The sequence below is a fragment of the Scyliorhinus torazame genome, chromosome 5, assembly GCF_047496885.1.
Source record: "Scyliorhinus torazame isolate Kashiwa2021f chromosome 5, sScyTor2.1, whole genome shotgun sequence".
NCBI lineage: Eukaryota > Metazoa > Chordata > Chondrichthyes > Carcharhiniformes > Scyliorhinidae > Scyliorhinus > Scyliorhinus torazame.
This window is the reverse complement of record NC_092711.1, coordinates 165,536,970-165,555,274: the sequence shown is the minus strand read 5'-3', so window position 1 is coordinate 165,555,274 and position 18,305 is coordinate 165,536,970. Positions and strand designations below refer to the sequence as shown.

Below are 18,305 nucleotides of genomic sequence, written 5' to 3'. Positions count from 1 at the left end.
CGCACGGTCGGCAGCTCCCACCGATAACAGACTTTTGGGCCCTTTTAAGGAGCTCCAACGGCACTTTAACGACAATTCCCGGTGTGGGAAGGAAACAGTGAGGGTCCTCCAGCACTGTATGGAGTGGACCAGGAGTGGGGCGGTTAAAAAAGCGGCTTTGGAAAAGAGAGAACGGGCGCGAAAAAGCAAGATGGTGGCTGGCGGGGATCAGGCAGCGTGGGCCCAGTGGTCAGGGGAACAGCAGGAGTTTTTAAGAAACTGCTTTGCGGATTTAAAGGCGGAGATGCTGGCCCCCATGAAGGCGTTGATTGAAAGGTTGGTGGAGACACAGAAGATGCAGGGGACAGCGGTCAAGGAGGTGCAGCAGAAGGCCTCTGATAATGAGGACGAGATTCTGGGCCTGGCGGTTAGAGTGGAGGCGCACGAGGCGCTGCACAAAGAATGGCAGGAGAAGCTGGAGGGCCTGGAGAATAGGTCGAGGAGGCAGAATCTGTGGATTCTGAAGGCGTGGAGGGGTCTGGATGCTGGGGCGTATGTGACCACGATGCTGGGTACGCTGATGGGCGCGGGGGCTTTCCCGCGGCCCCTGGAGCTGGATGGGGCGCACAGAGTCCTGGCAAGGAGGGCGAGAGCGAACGAGCCGCCGAGGGCTATGGTGGTAAGGTTCCACCGCTTCACCGACAAGGAGCGTGTCCTGCGCAGGGCGAAGAAGGAGCGAAGCAGCAGGTCGGAGAACACCAAGATCCATATTTATCAGGACTGGAGTGCAGAACTGGCCAAGAAGCATGTGGGATTCAACCGGGCCAAGGCGGTCCTCCACGGAAAGGGGGTGAAGTTTGGGCTGTTACAACCGGCGAGGCTGTGGGTTTCATATCAGGACTGGCAGCACTATTTCGACATGCCGGACGAGGCGTGGACTTTCATCAAGAATGAGAAGCTGGGCTCGAGTTAATGGACTGCAGTATGTTGTGGGGGTTGTTGGTGGGGGGGAGGAGGCGGTGTTATGTTGGGGTTTCCCCCGTGTTTTCTTCTGTTTTTGTAGCCCCTTTGCCCTGAGCCCTCGAGGCTTTGGGCGAGGTCGCAGTTGGGAAGAGCTGCGTCACAGGAGGTGGGGTCGGCCCAGACAGGGAGCGCGGTTTACCCGCGAAATGGTGGGGGTGGCACCTGAAGCTGGGGGTTTGGGTGTATGGTACTTTGTTTTGTTTTTCTTTCTCTGTTCACACGGGGTGTAGGGGGGGACTCTCTCTACCCCACTTACGTGGGGGGGGGGGGGGGGGGTTGGAGATTGGTAAGGGGAACTCACAGGGGGATTGGAGGTGGAGGCGTGAGCGGCCAGGGTCAGCATGAGTCAGCTGACAGGAGTGCAATGGGGGGGAGGGGGGGGGGCTGGGATGTTGCTGTGCTGACTGAGGGGGAATCGATGTTAAAGGGGAGAGTCGGGGCGGGGAGCCTCTGCCTGGGGGGCTGGAGTGTGCGGGAGGCGCGGGCACATGGCTGCCCTAAAAAAGGAGATGGCTAGTTGGCGGGGTGGCGGCACGGGGGCGGGGAGGTAGCCCCCCTGACCAGGCTGATCACGTGGAACATGAGAGGCCTGAATGGGCCGGTCAAGAGGGCCCGTGTATTTTCGCACTTAAAGGGGCTAAAGGCAGACGTAGCCATGCTACAAGAAACGCACCTGAAGATCGCGGATCAAACCAGGCTGAGGAAAGGATGGGTGGGGCAGGTTTTCCACTCCGGGCTGGATGCGAAGAACAGCGGGGTTGCAATCTTGGTGAGCAAGCGGGTGGCATTTGAGGCGGCGGGTATTGTGGCGGATAAAGGGGGTCGATATGTTATGGTGAGTGGCAGGTTGCGGGGGGCCCGGGTGGTGCTAGTGAATGTGCATGCTCCGAACTGGGACGATGCTGGGTTCATGAAGCGGATGTTGAGTAGGATTCCGAATCTGGAACAGTTACCACGTTGAAATCAGCAAATGGACATTCATAAGCTTGCAGAGATTCACACACATCCTGCTGTGATTGCAGCTTCTCCAAAACTAAAATCAAACCAAAAACCCACCCTGCAGCAAAAAGCCTAAAGCAAAAGTAAAAAGCTGACAGACAGCCCAGCTCCACCCACTCTCTGACATCACTGCAGTAATAAACACCCATTTCTTAAAGGTACTCTCACTACAGATATTTATGTACACACCCATTTATAAACACCCATTTCTTAAAGGTACTCTCACGTGACACATTCCAGATTCCTACCACCCTCTGGGTGAAAACTGTTTTTCTCAAACCCGCTTGAAACCTCATGTCTTTCACCTTAAAATTTTGCCCTCTTGTTATTGACCCTTCAACTAAAGGGAACAACTGCTTTCTATCCACCCTGTCCATGTCCCTCATAATCGTATACACCACAATCAAGTTCCCTCTCAGCCTTTGCTGCTCCATAGAAAACAACCTGAGCTTATCAAGCCTCCCTTCATAGCTAAAATACTCTATCCCAGGCCACATCCTGGTAAATCTCCTCTGCACCCTCTCTCGTGCAAACACATTGTTCTTATACTGGGGTGAGCAGAACTACACACTGTACTCCAACTGTGTCCTAACCAAAGTCCTATACAGCTCCAACATAACCTCCTTGCTCTTATACTCTATGCTACAACTACAGGGCAGCATGGTGACACAGGCATTAGCACTGCTACCTCACAGGTTCAATTCCAGCCTCAGGTGACTGTCTGTGTGGAGTTTGCACTTTCTCCCCATGTCTGCATGGGATACCTCCCACAGTCCAAAGATGTGCAGGTTAGGTGGACTGGCCATGATTTTAAAAATTGCTCCTTAGTGTCTGAGGATGAGCAGGGATGAGGAATGGGCCTAGGTAGGGTCTCTTTCAGAGGGTTGGTGCAGACCTAATGGCCTCCTTCTGCACTGTAGGAATTCTATACAGGCCAGTGTCCCGTGTGCCATCTTAACTACCCCATTAACCTGCCCAGTGTCTTCAGGGATCTGTGAACAAGCGCCCCAAGATCCCACTGAGCTTCCTAGTGTCCTGTTATTCATTGAATGCTCCCTTGTTATGTTACTCCTTCCAAAGTGCATCATCATGCACTTTTCACGGTTAAATTCCATCTCCCATTGATCTGCCCATCTGACCAATCCGTTGATCTCCTCCGGTAACCTAAGACCTCCTTCATTGTGAAGCACCTGGCCAAATCCGCCCCACATTTTCTTCTGTTTTGTTTATATACAATCACAAACAATAAGGGACTCAGTATTAAGCCCTGTGGTACACTTGCCACCAGCCTTCAGTCATACAGCCTTCTACCACCACCCTATGTCTCCTATCACTAAGCCAATTCTTTTGATCCAACTTGCCAAGTTACTCTGGATCCCATGTTCTTTTACCTTCTTTATCAGTCAAAGAGAAGGTGCAACAATGATTCACAAGAATAATACCAGAACTGAGAGCATTTCACCCTCAGGAAAGGCTGAGGCTGCTTTTCTCTCGAAAAAAAAAGACTGAAGGGTGACCTGATGGAAGTGTTTAAAATGATGAAGCGTTTCAATAATCCAATAGGGATTTCATGAGAAACCGCTTTACCCAGAGAGTGGTGAGAATGTGGAACTCGCTACCACAGCGAGTGGTTGAGGTGAACAGCATGAATACATTGAAGGGGAAGCTAGGCACATACATGAGGGAGAAAGGAACAGAAGGAGATGCTGATGGGGGAGATGAAGAGGGCTGGGTGGAGGCTCATGTGGAGCATAAATACTGACAGAGACCAATTGAGCCGACTGGCCTGGCCCTGTGCTGTAGACTCAATGGAACCGAGACAAATGTATTTATTTTAGATCTACTTGTAGTGGTAGAGAAACACTATTTAGTATCCAGGATAAAATAAATGTACTTCTTCACCATTTGTAGATCTTTTCCATGGAAATGTACTCTCCCAGGCTCAAAGAGCATCAGCCCACAGGAAGCAAAGTCGTGAGACGGGCCAGTCCAGAAGAAAGAAATCCTCTGACCCTCCCACTTCACCAAGTGTCAGAATGAAAAAGGTTCAGTCCTGGATGTGATTAACAGCAGCAATATCAGCAGAATCCAACCCATGTCATCAATGTGAACTCGATGGTGTCTCAGCAGATGGGATGACTTAGTGAATCCCTTCCCATAGGTGAGAGCAGGTGAAAGGTCTCTCTCTGGTGTGAACTCGCTGATGTGCACGCAGATTGGAAGAATCACTGAATCCTTTTCCGCACACAGAGCAAGTGAATGGCCTCTCCCCTGTGTGAACTCGCTGGTGTATCAGCAGGTGGGATGACTGAGTGAATCCCTTCTCAGTCAGAGAAGGTAAACGGCCTCACCCCGCTGTGAATTTGCTGGCGAATCAGCAGAATAGATACCCGAGTGAATCCCTTTCCACAGCCAGAGTAGCTGAACAGCCTCCCCGGTGTTTTTCCAGCACTGATAGGGACTTTTTACAGTCCCCACACTTCCATGGTTTTTCTATGATCTGGGTGTCTTCATGTCTCTCCAGCATTTTCCACAGTAAATGCACTGGAACACTCACTCAGGAGTATGTAGCAGGGGCTGTTTAGCACACTAGGCTAAATCGCTGGCTTTGAAAGCAGACCAAGGCAGGCCAGCAGCACGGTTCAATTCCCGTAACAGCCTCCCCGAACAGGCGCCGGAATGTGGCGACTAGGGGCTTTTCATAGTAACTTCATTGAAGCCTACTTGTGACAATAAGTGATTTTCATTTCATTTCATTTTTCATTATCTCATGTTTTTCCATTAACACCATGTTTCAAGCCATTTGAAGAGGACAAACTTTTCTTCCTTGTGCGTCAAGGCCGATGATATTCAGCTCCCAAGAATAATAATCTAATAATAATCTTGATAATTGTCACAAGGAGGCTTACATTAACACTGCAATGAAGTTGCTGAGAAAATCCCCGAATCGCCTCACTCCGGCATCTGTTTCGGTACACAGAAGGAGAATTCAGAATGTCCAATTCACCTAACAGCACATTTTTCGGGACTTGTGGGATGAAACCGGAGCATCCGAAAGAAAGCCGCGCAGCCACAGGGAGAACGTGCAGACTCTGCACAGTGACCAATTAAGTGACTCTGTCACATCTTGACATTTTGTCTGTAAATTCTCCCCCTCTAATATCCTGTAAAAGGAGTTTACCAAAACCATCTCTATCATTGCAAGATAGAACTTCAGAACAGATTATTCTAGTAACTATGGAACACTGCAAAGGATGTCAATGTCTTTAAGAGAGAGAGAGACCTGGGCCAACCTTTCCAGAGTCTGCACCATCCCTGGAGTCACTTCCTTTCCCTTCAGTTGTGCAAGTCACCAATGTCCTCCCAGACTAAGAGAAAAGGAAAGGGGGAGAAAAGATGTTGCACAGAGGAGGAAGTTTTAGTCTGAAACCTGGTTGTTTGTTCCCTTCCCCCATCTGGACCAATAGGACGGAGGGGTGGGCCTGGAGGACTAAATCAGACGGCTGGTCCTCCAGCCAATCAGAGTGAATGAGGGGCGAGACGTTTCGTCATTGTTTATTCCCAGCCGCCATCCTCCGTTCGCTGAATAAAGATGGCGATCGTTAACCTGGGCCTGGTACCGGGTGGGAGAAGCCCCGCAGCTGCGAACCAGGAAGTTGCCAATTATTAAATTGCTTTTGCGGAACTGTTTCCAAAGTCTCCCACCCACCTCGCCGCTGTCCTTCGATTTGTCCGGGACGAACAGGCCCAATGTGCATGATCCAAACAATTCGACAACAGCGCTTGCGCACTCGTGTCCCAGCCCAGAAGCAGTGATGCGCATGTCCAAGGGAGGGATGAAGCTGCGCATGTGCAGGTATTAGCCCACCCCTGATCTTTCTGCTGAGGTCTTGACCAGTGGGAAAAGTTGGAGGTCCAGAAGGACTCTGGTCCTCCAGCCAATCAGCGTGTACGTTGTGTGAATGCGAATGTGTCACAGAAACTGAAACATCCTCCTGTCTCCAACATCTGTGAGTAAAACACTTTCTTTTCTCCCCCTTTCCGTTTATTTTCTCATTCTGACCTTTAATTGGTGACTTGCAGCAACTGAAGGGAAAGGAAGTGAATCCAGGGAGGGTGCAGACTCTGGAAAGCTTGGCCCAGGTCTCTCTCTCTCTCTCTTAAATAATTTGACATCCTTTGCTCCCTCAGCTTGACACGTTTATTTGTTGGGCTAAAAGGATGATCTCTTTGCTAATGTTCAATGAAAGGGCTGATTTCCCCAGGAGATAGAATAGAACAGAACCATTGAATTCCTACAGTGCAGAAGGAGGCCATTTGGCCCATCGAGTGTGCACGGACCCAATGAAGAGCACCCTACCTAAACCTACCCCCCCCCCCCCCGCGCCCTATCTCCCTAAACCCAGAACCTTACCTAGGGGACAGTAAATCAATATTGGACGGAGATATGTCCAGTGTTATATTGTACAAATGAGATATTTATGGTTGTGTAATAAAATATATTTATTATTTTGTCTTGTAATATAGTACTGTAGCTGCGTTATATATTTCCAGTTATAGAGTAATTGAAGAAGTCCATTGCACACCTCGAGTCGATGCCAACTCTGTCAAGCAATTCTGTCAGTCTCGAGTGGGCCCCATTCTGCAACCTTGTATCGACCATCCAATTTAATTGGGAAATTATTGATCGTCTTTGCTTGACTATCCTCATAGGCAACAACTTCAAAGTCGTGATCAATGACAATCCCTGTATCTCAACCAGCTGAAACAATTCTATACATTAATCATTTTAGTCCAGTAATATAGACATATATCTGTCTGGCTAGCCTGCGCAAAGATTTTCGGGTCTCTGTGTCCAGGATAGGAAGCAGGGATCTGTCAATCAGCCTGAATCAGCACCTTCAAGAGAACTGGGAGGGTGAATATTAGATACAGGAGAGTGAGAATGGAGGGAGTGTGTGTGGGATGGTGATTTATGAGAGAGGAAAGAATCTTCAGCAGAAACTAGAATTGTCTGTTCTAAATTTCTATCCTGTACTGACAGTGAATTAATTTTGAAAACTCCTTTTACAGGATATTAGACGAGAATTTCCAAACACAAATATCACCTCCTGACAGTGTCACAATCGGGAACGGAATATAATCGCCTTTGAACCTAGAAGGAAGAATATTTGTCAGTTCTGCCTGTCTCAAAAGATTTGTGTGTTTGGAAAAGCACTGAGTCACAGGAACCCAAGTGAGAGTGTTCCAGTGCACTGACTGTGGAAAGAGCTTTAACCAGTTACATAGCGTGAAAAATCACCGCACCATTCACAGTTGAGAGAGACCGTACCCATGTTTTGTTTGAGACTTCAACTGATTGTCTAACCTGGCGAGACATCAGGGCACCCGAACATGGCGAAACAGTGGAAATGTGGGGATTGCGGGAAGGGATTCAGATCCCCATCTGTGCTGGAAATTCATCAACACAGTCACACTGATGAGAGGCCGTTCGCCTGCTCCAGATGTGGGAAGGGATTTAAATCCCTATCTAACCTGGAAACACATCAACGTGTTCATACTGGGGAGAGGCCGTTCACCTGCTCCACCTGTGGGAAAGGATTCAGTACATCTTCCAATCTGCAGACACATCAGCGAGTTCACACTGGGGAGAGGCCATTCACCTGCTCTCAGTGTGGGCAAGGATTCAGTGTTTCATTCACCCTCCGGAAACACCAGCGAGTTCACACGGGGGAGAGGCCATTCGCCTGTTCAGAGTGTGGGAAGGGATTCACTCAGTCATCCAGCCTGCTGAGACACCATCGACTTCACACTGGAGAGAGACCGTTCATCTGTTCTCAGTGTGGGAAGGGATTCACTGATTCATCTAACCTGCTCACACACCAGCGATTTCACACTGGGGAAAGGCCATTCACCTGCTCTGAGTGTGGGAAGAGTTTCACTCAGGTATCTGACCTGCGAACACACCAGCGAATCCACACTGGGGAGAAGCCTTTTGGCTGCTTTGAATGTGGGAAGCAATTCCTTGATTCATCCCACTTGCTGAGGCACCAGCGAGTTCACACTGGGGAGAGACCATTCACCTGCTCTGAATGTGGGAAGGGCTTCACTCAGTTATCCCACCTGCTGTCACACCAGCGAGTTCACAAGTGATGACGGGGGTTGGATTCTGCTGTTCCTGCTGCTGTTAATCACATCCAGGACTGCAACTTGTTCATTCTGATAGTTGGCGACAAGTCAAAAATGTTGGCTCCATGATTTATTTAACATCCCCTTGAGAGAGCAGATGGGTTCTCTGCTTGACAACGCATTCATAAGACCATCTGACAGTGCAGCACTCCCTCGGTGATGGCACTCAGACAATTGGTTTTGATTTTTCTCCTCGGGTCCCCGGACTGGGATTTGAACCCACAACCTTCTGACACCAAAGTCAGAGAGCAACCCACTTAGCCACGGCTGACACTATAGACATACAGAGTTAGGAAGGGAAGGTTACTCTTTGAAACCCCCACCCTTTGCCTCCAGTGCCTAAATCTCATAATAAACACCCCAGTATAAATAATATGTATTTGACTGACAAATGTGATGTGTTCTAAGATTGTTATATTGTACAACTGTTTTTAATTTTGATTAAAATGGAGGAATTAAGGGGGAGTCACGTGACCTTCTCTGAATTTTGCTGCTATCAAACCTGAAGTGGCCTGATTGGTTCATGATTAAAGGGAACCTCAGGTTATTTGACTGGGAAGACTGTGTCGACAAGCGGAAAGGCTGCTCTGCTGAAAGTGGTTCGACTTTTGGTTTCCAATGTCCCAGGAAAGTGTTGAGAATATTAGAATTTGAAAATGGTGGGCAGCTCCGTGGCGCAGTGGTTAGCCCTGCTGCCTCACGGCGCCGAGGTACCAGGTTCCATCCTGGCTCTGGGCCACTGTCCGTGTGGAGTTTGCACATTCTCCCCGTGTTTGCGTGGGTTTCACCCCCACAGCCCAAAGATGTGCAGGGTAGGTGGATTGAACATGCTACATTGCCCCTTACTTTGAAAAAAAAAATTGGGTACTCTAAATTTATGTTTAAAAAAAAAAAAAAGAATTTTAAAATGGCTTTACTTTAATTGTATATTTAATTTCAAGATAGAATGAAGTTTGGAGTCTAAATGATATCTAATCAGCATGTCTACCTGGATATAAGGCCCACCTATAAGAACTAGGAGCAGGAGTAGGACATCTGGCCCCTCGAGCCAGCTCTGCTATTCAATGAGATTATGCCTGGAAACTGACACAAAATACATGTTCAATGCCTCAGCCATTTCATCATTTCCCATTGTTAAATCCCCCTTCTCATCCTCTTAAAAGACCAATGCTTACCTTAGCTACTCTTTTTGTTTTATATATTTGTAGAAACGTTGCTGTCTGTTTTTATATTCTGAGCTGGTTTACTCTCCTAATCTATCTTACTTTTCTTTATAGCTTTTTTCATGGATTTCTGTTGACCGTTAAAGATTTCCCAGTCCGCTAGTTTCCCACTAATCTTTACCACTTTGTATGCCTTTTCTTTCAATTTGATACCCTCCTTTATTTCCTTAAATATCCATGGCTGATTTTCCTTTTTCCTACAGCCCTTCCGTTTCACTGGTATATATTTTTCTGAGCACTGTGAAAAATCTCTTTGAAAGTCCTCCACTGTTCCTCAATTGTCCCACCACAAAGTCTTTGCTCCCAGTCTACCTTAGCCAACTCCTCCCTCATCCCATTGTAGTTTCCTTTGTTTAAGCATAAAACACTGATTTTTGACTTTACCTTCTCATACTCCATCTGTATTTTAAATTCGACCATACTATGATCGCTCCTTCTGAGAGGATCCCTAACTATGAGATCATTAATCAATCCTGTCTCATTACACAGGACCAGATCTAGGATACCTTGCTCTCTCATAGGTTCCATTACATACTGTTCGAGTAAACTATCGCGGATACATTCGGTGAACTCCTCCTCAAGGCTGCCCCCGCCGACTGGTTTGACCAATCGACATGTAGATTAAAATCCCCCATGATAATTGTCGTCCCATTTTTACATGCATTGGTTATTTCTTTGTTTATTGCCCATCCCACTGTGATGTTATTATTTGGTGGCCTATAGACTACGCCTATCAGTGAACGTTTCTCCTTACTATTCGCCTTACTCCTTACTATGGGCGGCATGGTGGCACAGTGGTTAGCACTATTGCTTCACAGCACCAGCGTCCCAGGTTCAATTCCCGCTTGGGTCACTGTCTGTGCGGAGTCTGCACGTTCTCTCTGTGGTCTGCATAAGTTTCCTCCGGATGCTCCTGTTTCCTCCCACAAGTTCCAAAAGACGTGCTGTTGGGTGAATTGGACATTCTGAATTCTCCCTCTGTGTACCCGAACAGGCGCCAGTGTGCGGCGACTAGGGAATTTTCACAGTAACTTTGTTGCGGTGTTAATGTAAGCCTACTTGTGACAATAATAAAGATTATTATTTTCTAATTTCTATCCAAATGGATTCAACCTTTTTCTCTATATCATCTCTCACTGCCACCCTGATGCCATCCTTACATATCAGAGCTATACCTTACCTTCCTGTCTGTCCTTCCGAATAGTCTGATACACCTGGATATTTAACTCCCAGTCATGAGCATTTTGCAACCGTGTCTCTGTAATGGCCACTAAATCATATTCATTTGCGATGGTTTGTGCCGTCAACACATTTGTCTTGTTTTGAATGCTAGTTATAATACCGTATTTTTGAGGCACCTCCCATTAATAACATCTGAGTTCTTCCCTTTATCTTTTGTCATACCGTTCGATGTAGTTGAACCCACCTTCCCATGTGCTAACCTGCTGCTTTGCTTTCCATTAACCATTTACTTCCCGTTTCCCCTACCTGCCCCACTAGCTAGTTTAAAGTCCTTGTGACCTCCCTATTTATCTTTTCCACGTGGACACTGGTCCCAGACCGGTTCTGGTGGAGACCGTCCCAATGGTACAGATACCTCCTGTCCCAATACTGATGCCAGTGCCCCATGAAATGAAACCGCTCTTTCCCGAACCACTCCTTCAGCCACGTGTTTACTTCCCTAATTTTCTAATCCCTATGCCAATTTGCACATGGCTCAGATAGTGATCCAGGGATTATGACCCTTGAGGACTTGTTTTAATTTAGTTCCTAGTGCCTGATATTCCCCCAACAGGTCCTCTATCCCAGTCTTGCCTATGTTGTTTGTCCCAACGTGGACCACAACAACTGGATCCACCCCCTCCTTCTCCAATATCCTTTCAAGCTGGTTATTTTTATTTTTTTTTAAATATATTTTATTGAAAATTTTTGGCCAACCATAACAGTACATTGTGTATCTTTCACACAGTAATATAACAATATAAATAACAATGGCCAGTTTTTTAAACAAGAAATAAATAATATATAAACAACATCAAAATTATAAAAAAACAAAACTAAATGGCAACTGCCTTGTCCCAAATAAATACCCTCCAAAAAAAAAATACAATTCAGCCGTCCAGTATACAATTACCTATAACAACAACCTATACATATTATACTTATACACTAACATCCCTGAGAGTCCTTCTGGTTCCTCCTTCTCCCCCCCCCCCCCCCCCACCCCTGGGTTGCTGCTGCTGTCTTCTTCTTTTCCATTCCCTCTATCTTTCTGTGAGGTATTCGACGAACGGTTGCCACCGCCTGGTGAACCCTTGAGCCGATCCCCTTAGGACGAACTTAATCCGTTCCAGCTTTATAAACCCTGCCATGTCATTTATCCAGGTCTCCACACCCGGGGGCTTGGCTTCCTTCCACATCAACAGTATCCTGCGCCGGGCTACTAGGGACGCAAAGGCCAAAACATCAGCCTCTTTAGCCTCCTGCACTCCCGGCTCTTCTGCAACCCCGAATATAGCCAACCCCCAGCTTGGTTCGACCTGGACCCCTACCACCTTCGAAAGCACCTTTGTCACCCCCACCCAAAACCCCTGTAGTGCCGGGCATGACCAGAACATGTGGGTGTGATTCGCTGGGCTTCTCGAGCATCTCGCACACCTATCCTCTACTCAAAAAAATTTACTGAGCCGTGCTCCAGTCAAATGCGCCCTGTGTAACACCTTAAATTGTATCAGGCTTAGCCTGGCACACGAGGACGATGAGTTTACCCTACGTAGGGCATCAGCCCACAGCCCCTCCTCAATCTCCTCCCCCAGCTCTTCTTCCCATTTCCCTTTCAGCTCATCTACCATAATCTCCCCCTCGTCCCTCATTTCCCTATATATGTCTGATACCTTACCGTCCCCCACCCATGTCTTTGAGATTACTCTGTCCTGCACCTCCTGCGTCGGGAGCTGCGGGAATTCCCTCACCTGTTGCCTCGCAAAAGCCCTCAGTTGCATATACCGGAATGCATTCCCCTGGGGCAACCCATATTTTTCGGTCAGCGCTCCCAGACTTGCAAACGTCCCATCTACAAACAGATCTCTCAATTGTGTTACTCCTGCTCTTTGCCATGTTCCAAATCCCCCATCCATTCTCCCCGGAGCAAACCTATGGTTATTTCTTATCGGGGACCACACCGAGGCTCCCGTCTTTCCCCTATGCCGTCTCCACTGCCCCCAAATTTTCAGAGTAGCCACCACCACCGGGCTTGTGGTGTATTTCTTCGGTGAGAACGGCAACAGCGCCGTCACCATAGCTTGTAGGCTGGCCCCCCTGCAGGATGCCCTCTCCAATCTCTTCCACGCCGCTCCCTCCTCTTCTCCCATCCACTTACATACCATTGAGATATTGGCGGCCCAGTAGTACTCACTTAGGCTCGGTAGTGCCAGCACCCCCCCCTATCCCTACTACGCTGCAAAAATCCCTTCCTCACTCTCGGGGTCTTCCCGGCCCACACAAAACTCATAATACTCTTCTCAATCCTTTTGAAAAAAGCCTTCGTGATCACCACCGGGAGGCACTGAAACACAAAGAGGAATCTCGGGAGGACCACCATTTTAACCGCCTGCACCCTCCCTGCCAGTGACAGGGATACCATGTCCCATCTCTTGAAGTCCTCCTCCATCTGTTCCACCAACCTAGTTAAATTTAACCTATGCAATGTACCCCAATTCTTGGCTATCTGGATCCCCAAGTAGCAAGTCCCTTGTTACCTTTCTCAGCGGTAAGTCCTCTATTTCTCTGCACTGCTCCCCTGGATGCACCACAAACAACTCACTTTTCCCCAGTTTCAGTTTATATCCTGAAAATTCTCCAAACTCCCCAAGTATCCACATTATCTCTGGCATCCCCTCCGCCGGGTCCGCCACATACAACAACAAATCGTCCGCATACAGAGATACCCGGTATTCTTCTCCTCCCCTGAGTACTCCCCTCCACTTCCTGGAACCCCTCAATGCTATTGCCAGGGGCTCTATCGCCAGTGCAAACAATAATGGGGACAGAGGACATCCCTGCCTCGTCCCTCTATGGAGCCGAAAATACGCAGACCCCCGTCCATTCGTGACCACGCTCACCATCGGGGCCCTATACAGCAGCTGTATCCATCTAATATACTCATCTCCAAAGCCAAATCTCCTCAACACCTCCCACAAATAATCCCACTCCACTCTATCAAATGCTTTCTCGGCATCCATCGCCACCACTATCTCCGCTTCCCCCTCTGGTGGGGGCATCATCATTACCCCTAGCAGCCTCCGTATATTCGTATTCAGCTGTCTCCCCTTCACAAACCCAGTTTGGTCCTCATGGACCATCCCCAGGACACAATCCTCTATCCTCATTGCCATTACCTTGGCCAGAATCAAAGCGTCTACGTTCAGGAGGGAAATAGGCCTATAGGACCCGCATTGCAGCGGGTCTTTTTCCTTCTTTAGGAGAAGCGATATCGTTGCCTCTGACATAGTCGGGGGCAGCTGTCCCCTTTCCCTCGCCTCATTAAAAGTTCTCATCAGTAGCGGGGCGAGCAAGTCCACATATTTCCTGTAAAATTCAACTGGGAATCCATCCGGTCCCGGGGCCTTCCCCGCCTGCCTGCTCCTAATTCCTTTCACTACTTCCTCCATTTCGATCTGTGCTCCCAGTCCCACCCTCTCCTGCTCCTCCACCTTAGGAAATTCCAGCTGGTCCAGAAAACACATCATTCTCTCCTTCCCATCCGGGGGCTGAGCTTCATATAATCTTGTCATAGAATGCCTTGAACCCTCCATTCACTCTCTCCGCTCCCCGTTCCATCTCTCCCTCCTCATCCCTCACTCCCCCTATTTCCCTCGCTGCTCCCCTTTTCCTCAATTAGAATCATAGAATCATAGAAGTTTACAGCATGGAAACAGGCCCTTCGGCCCAACCAGTCCATGCCGCCCAGTTTTTTACCATTAAGCTAGTCCCAGTTGCCCGCACTTGGCCCATAACCCTCTATACCCATCTTACCCATGTAACCATCTAAATGCTTTTTGAAAGACACAATTGTACCCGCTTCTACTACTACCTCTGGCAGCCCATTCCAGACACTCACTACCCTCTGAGTGAAGAAATTGCCCCTCTGGGCCCTTCTGAATCACTCCCCTCTCACCTTAAACCTATGCCCTCTAGTTTTAGACTCCCCTACCTTTGGGAAAAGATGTTGACTATCTACCTTATCTATGCCCCTCATTATTTTATAGACCTCTATAAGATCACCCCTAAGCCTCCTACGCTCCAGGGAAAAAAGTCCCAGTCTATCCAGCCTCTCCTTATAACTCAAACCATCAAGTCCCGGCAACATCCTAGTAAATCTTTTCTGCACTCTTTCTAGTTTAATAATATCCTTAATTGGTGGGCCAGCAACCTGCTCGCCTTCTCCCCATATTCGTACTGTACACCCTGTGCCTTCCTCCACTGTGCCTCTGCAGTACCCGTTGTCAGCAAATCAAATTCTACGTGTAGCCTTTGCCTTTCCCAGTACAGTCCCTCCTCCGGCGCCTCCGCATATTGCCTGTCCACCCTCAGAAGTTCTTGCAGCAACCGCTCCCGTTCCCTACTCTCCTGCTTTCCTTTATGTGCCCTGATTGATATCAGCTCCCCTCTAACCACTGCCTTCAGCGCCTCCCAGACCACTCCCACCTGGACCTCCCCATTATCATTGAGTTCCAAGTACTTTTCAATACACCCCCTCACCCTTAGACACACCCCCTCATCCGCCATTAGTCCCATGTCCATTCTCCAGGGTGGACGCCGTTCTTTTTCCTCCCCTATCACCAAGTCCACCCAATGTGGAGCGTGATCCGAAATAGCTATCGCCGTATACTCCGTCCCCCCTCACCTTCGGGATCAACGCCCTTCCCAAAACAAAAAAGTCTATTCGCGAATAAACTTTGTGGACATAGGAGAAAAACGAAAACTCCTTGCTCCTAGGTCTGCTAAATCTCCATGGGTCTACTCCTCCCATCTGCTCCATAAAGTCTTTAAGCACCTTGGCTGCTGCCGGCCTCCTTCCAGTCCTGGACCTCGATCTGTCCAGCCCTGGTTCCAGCACCGTGTTAAAATCTCCACCCATTACCAACTTCCCCACCTCTAGGTCCGGGATACGTCCTAACATACGCCTCATAAAGTTGGCATCATCCCAGTTCGGGGCATATACGTTCACCAAGACCACCGCCTCCCCCTGTAATTTGCCACTCACCATCACGTATCTGCCCCCACTATCCGCCACTATGGTCTTTGCCTCAAACATTACCCGCTTCCCCACTAGTATAGCCACCCCCCTGTTTTTCGCATCTAGCCCCGAATGAAACACCTGCCCCACCCATCCTTTGCGTCGTCTAACCTGGCCTATCAGTTTCAAATGCGTCTCCTGTAACATAACCACATCTGCCTTAAGTTTCTTAAGGTGTGCGAGTACCCGTGCCCTCTTTATCGGCCCGTTCAGCCCTCTCACATTCCACGTGATCAGCCGGGTTGGGGGGCTCTTTACCCCCCCCCCCCCTTGTCGATTAGCCATCCCCTTTTATCCAGCTCCTCACCCGGTTCCCACGCAGCTGTGTTCCCCCCCCCCCCCCAGGCGGTGCCCTCCCGCCCCGCCCACCCCACCCCATATCAGCTCCCCCTTCTCCCCAGCAGCAGCAACCCAGTAAATCCCCCCTCCCCCCCCCCCCCCCCGCTAGATCCCCCACTAGCGTAGTTACACCCCCCATGTTGCTCCCAGAAGTCAGCAAACTCTGGCCGACCTCGGCTCGCACCGTGCGATGCCCCCTCCTTCCTGCTTCCCTATTCCCGCCATAATTATCATAGCGCGGGAACAAAGCCCGTGCCTCCCTTTTGGCCCCGCCCCCAATGGCCTACGCCCCAGCTCCTCCACCTCCCTTCCTCCCTCCCCCACAACCTGTGGAAGAGAGAAAAGTTACCGGGTCGCAGGATTAACAACATAAAAATCATCTCTCCCCCCTTTTCCCCCCCTCTACGCCCCCCCATATTCGCCCCACCACTTTGTCTCAAACGTTCTTTTTTAATAACCCGCTTATTCCAATTTCTCTTCAACAATAAATGTCCACGCCTCATCCGCCGTTTCAAAGTAGTGATGCTTCCCTTGATATGTGACCCACAGTCTTGCCGGCTGCAGCATTCCAAATTTAATCTTCTTTTTATGAAGCACCGCCTTGGCCCGATTAAAGCTCGCCCTCCTTCTCGCCACCTTCGCACTCCAGTCTTGATATACGCGGATCACCGCGTTCTCCCACCTACTGCTCCGAGTTTTCTTTGCCCATCTGAGTACCATCTCTCTGTCCTTGAAACGGAGGAATCTCACCACTATGGCTCTGGGAATTTCTCCTGCTCTCGGTCCTTGCACCATCACTCGGTATGCTCCCTCCACCTCCAACGGACCCGTCGGGGCCTCCGCTCCCATTAACGAGTGCAGCATCGTGCTCACATATGCCCCGACGTCCGCCCCTTCTGCACCTTCAGGAAGACCAAGAATCCTTAAATTCTTCCTCCTCGCATTATTCTCCAGCACCTCCAGCCTTTCCACACATCGTTTATGGTGTGCCTCGTGCATCTCCGTCTTCACCACCAGGCCCTGTATATCGTCCTCGTTCTCGGCAGCCTTTGCCTTCACGACCCGAAGCTCCCGCTCCTGGGTCTTTTGCTCATCTTTTAGCCCTTCAATCGCCTGTAATATCGGGGCCAACTGCTCCTTCTTCATCTCCTTTTTAAGCTCTTCCACGCAGCGTTTCAAAAACTCGTGTTGTTCAGGGCCCCATATTAAACTGCCACCTTCCGACGCCATCTTGGTTTTTGCTTGCCTTCCTTGCCACTGCTCTAGAGGATCCACCGCAATCCGGCCACTTTCCTCTCCTTTTTCCATCCGTATCCAGGGGGGATTCCCTTCTGGCTTACCGCACAATACTTTTAGCCGTTAAAATTGCCGTTAGGGCTCTTATTAAGAGCCCAAAAGTCCGTTCCACCGGGAGCTGCCGAAACGTGCGACTTAGCTGGTCATCGCCGCACCCGGAAGTCTTCAAGCTGGTTATTGGTGTCCCTCACCCTAGCACCGGTCAGGCAACATACCATGTGGGGCTCTCAATCCTGCTTTCAAAGGATGCTTTCTATCCCGTAATTATAGAATTCCCTACAACTACCACTTGTCTTTATGCTGCCCCTACTTGAATGGTATGTGCTTTGTAACTCCATAATTAATCTATTCTGCCACTCCCTTTACTTGGCCCTTTATTATATCACTATGGTATGTGTGGTTTGAAGAATTATTGAATTAAACTCGACCAAGTACTTTGTATGCTTAAGTAACTAGACAGGCGGCATGGTGGTACAGTGGTTAGCACTGCTGCCTCACGGCGCTGAAGACCCGGGACCAATTCTGACCCCGGGTCACTGCCTGTGTGGAGTTTGCACATTCTCCCCGTGTCTGCGTGGGTTTCATCCCCACAACCCAAAGATGTGAAGGTTAGGTGGATTGGCCATGCTAAATTGCCCCTTAATTGGACAAAAATAATCGGGTACTCTTAAATTTAAAAAAACAACTAACCAGTGAACCCTTGATTTCTGCTTAATACACAGGGGTGAGTGTGTCTGAGAAGTATCCAATTGAAAAAACGTTTCCATAATTTTCATTGCTACAGCGAGATATATTGTTTTGACAGTGACAGCTAGGTTGTGGAATTAATTGGATAGATCTTCCATAGACCTGGCACAGACATGATAGCCAAGTAACTTCCATCTATGCTGCCTCATTCTATAATGCAGTGAATTATTTTTATTTTGTCACAGGGTGTGGGAATCTCTGGCCAGGCCAGT

General features: G+C 48.9%; 1 protein-coding gene across 3 annotated transcripts in view; it reads left to right on the top strand.

Annotated features, from left to right (window-relative positions):
- LOC140420460 (uncharacterized) overlaps positions 1-8,696 on the top strand; it is a 29,318-nt gene extending 20,622 nt beyond the window's left edge. Inside the window, exons 1-2 of one of the 3 annotated variants that reach the window (XM_072504467.1) lie at positions 5,519-5,857; positions 7,075-8,696. In XM_072504467.1, the coding sequence (XP_072360568.1) occupies positions 7,396-8,154 (759 nt within the window). In that variant the 5' untranslated portion in view covers positions 5,519-5,857; positions 7,075-7,395 and the 3' untranslated portion in view covers positions 8,155-8,696. Of the gene's footprint in view, positions 1-5,518; positions 6,012-7,074 lie in introns of those variants that run through there. The other 2 variants (XM_072504466.1, XM_072504468.1) reach the window with 2 other exon arrangements.
- Positions 8,697-18,305: the final 9,609 nt, after the last annotated feature.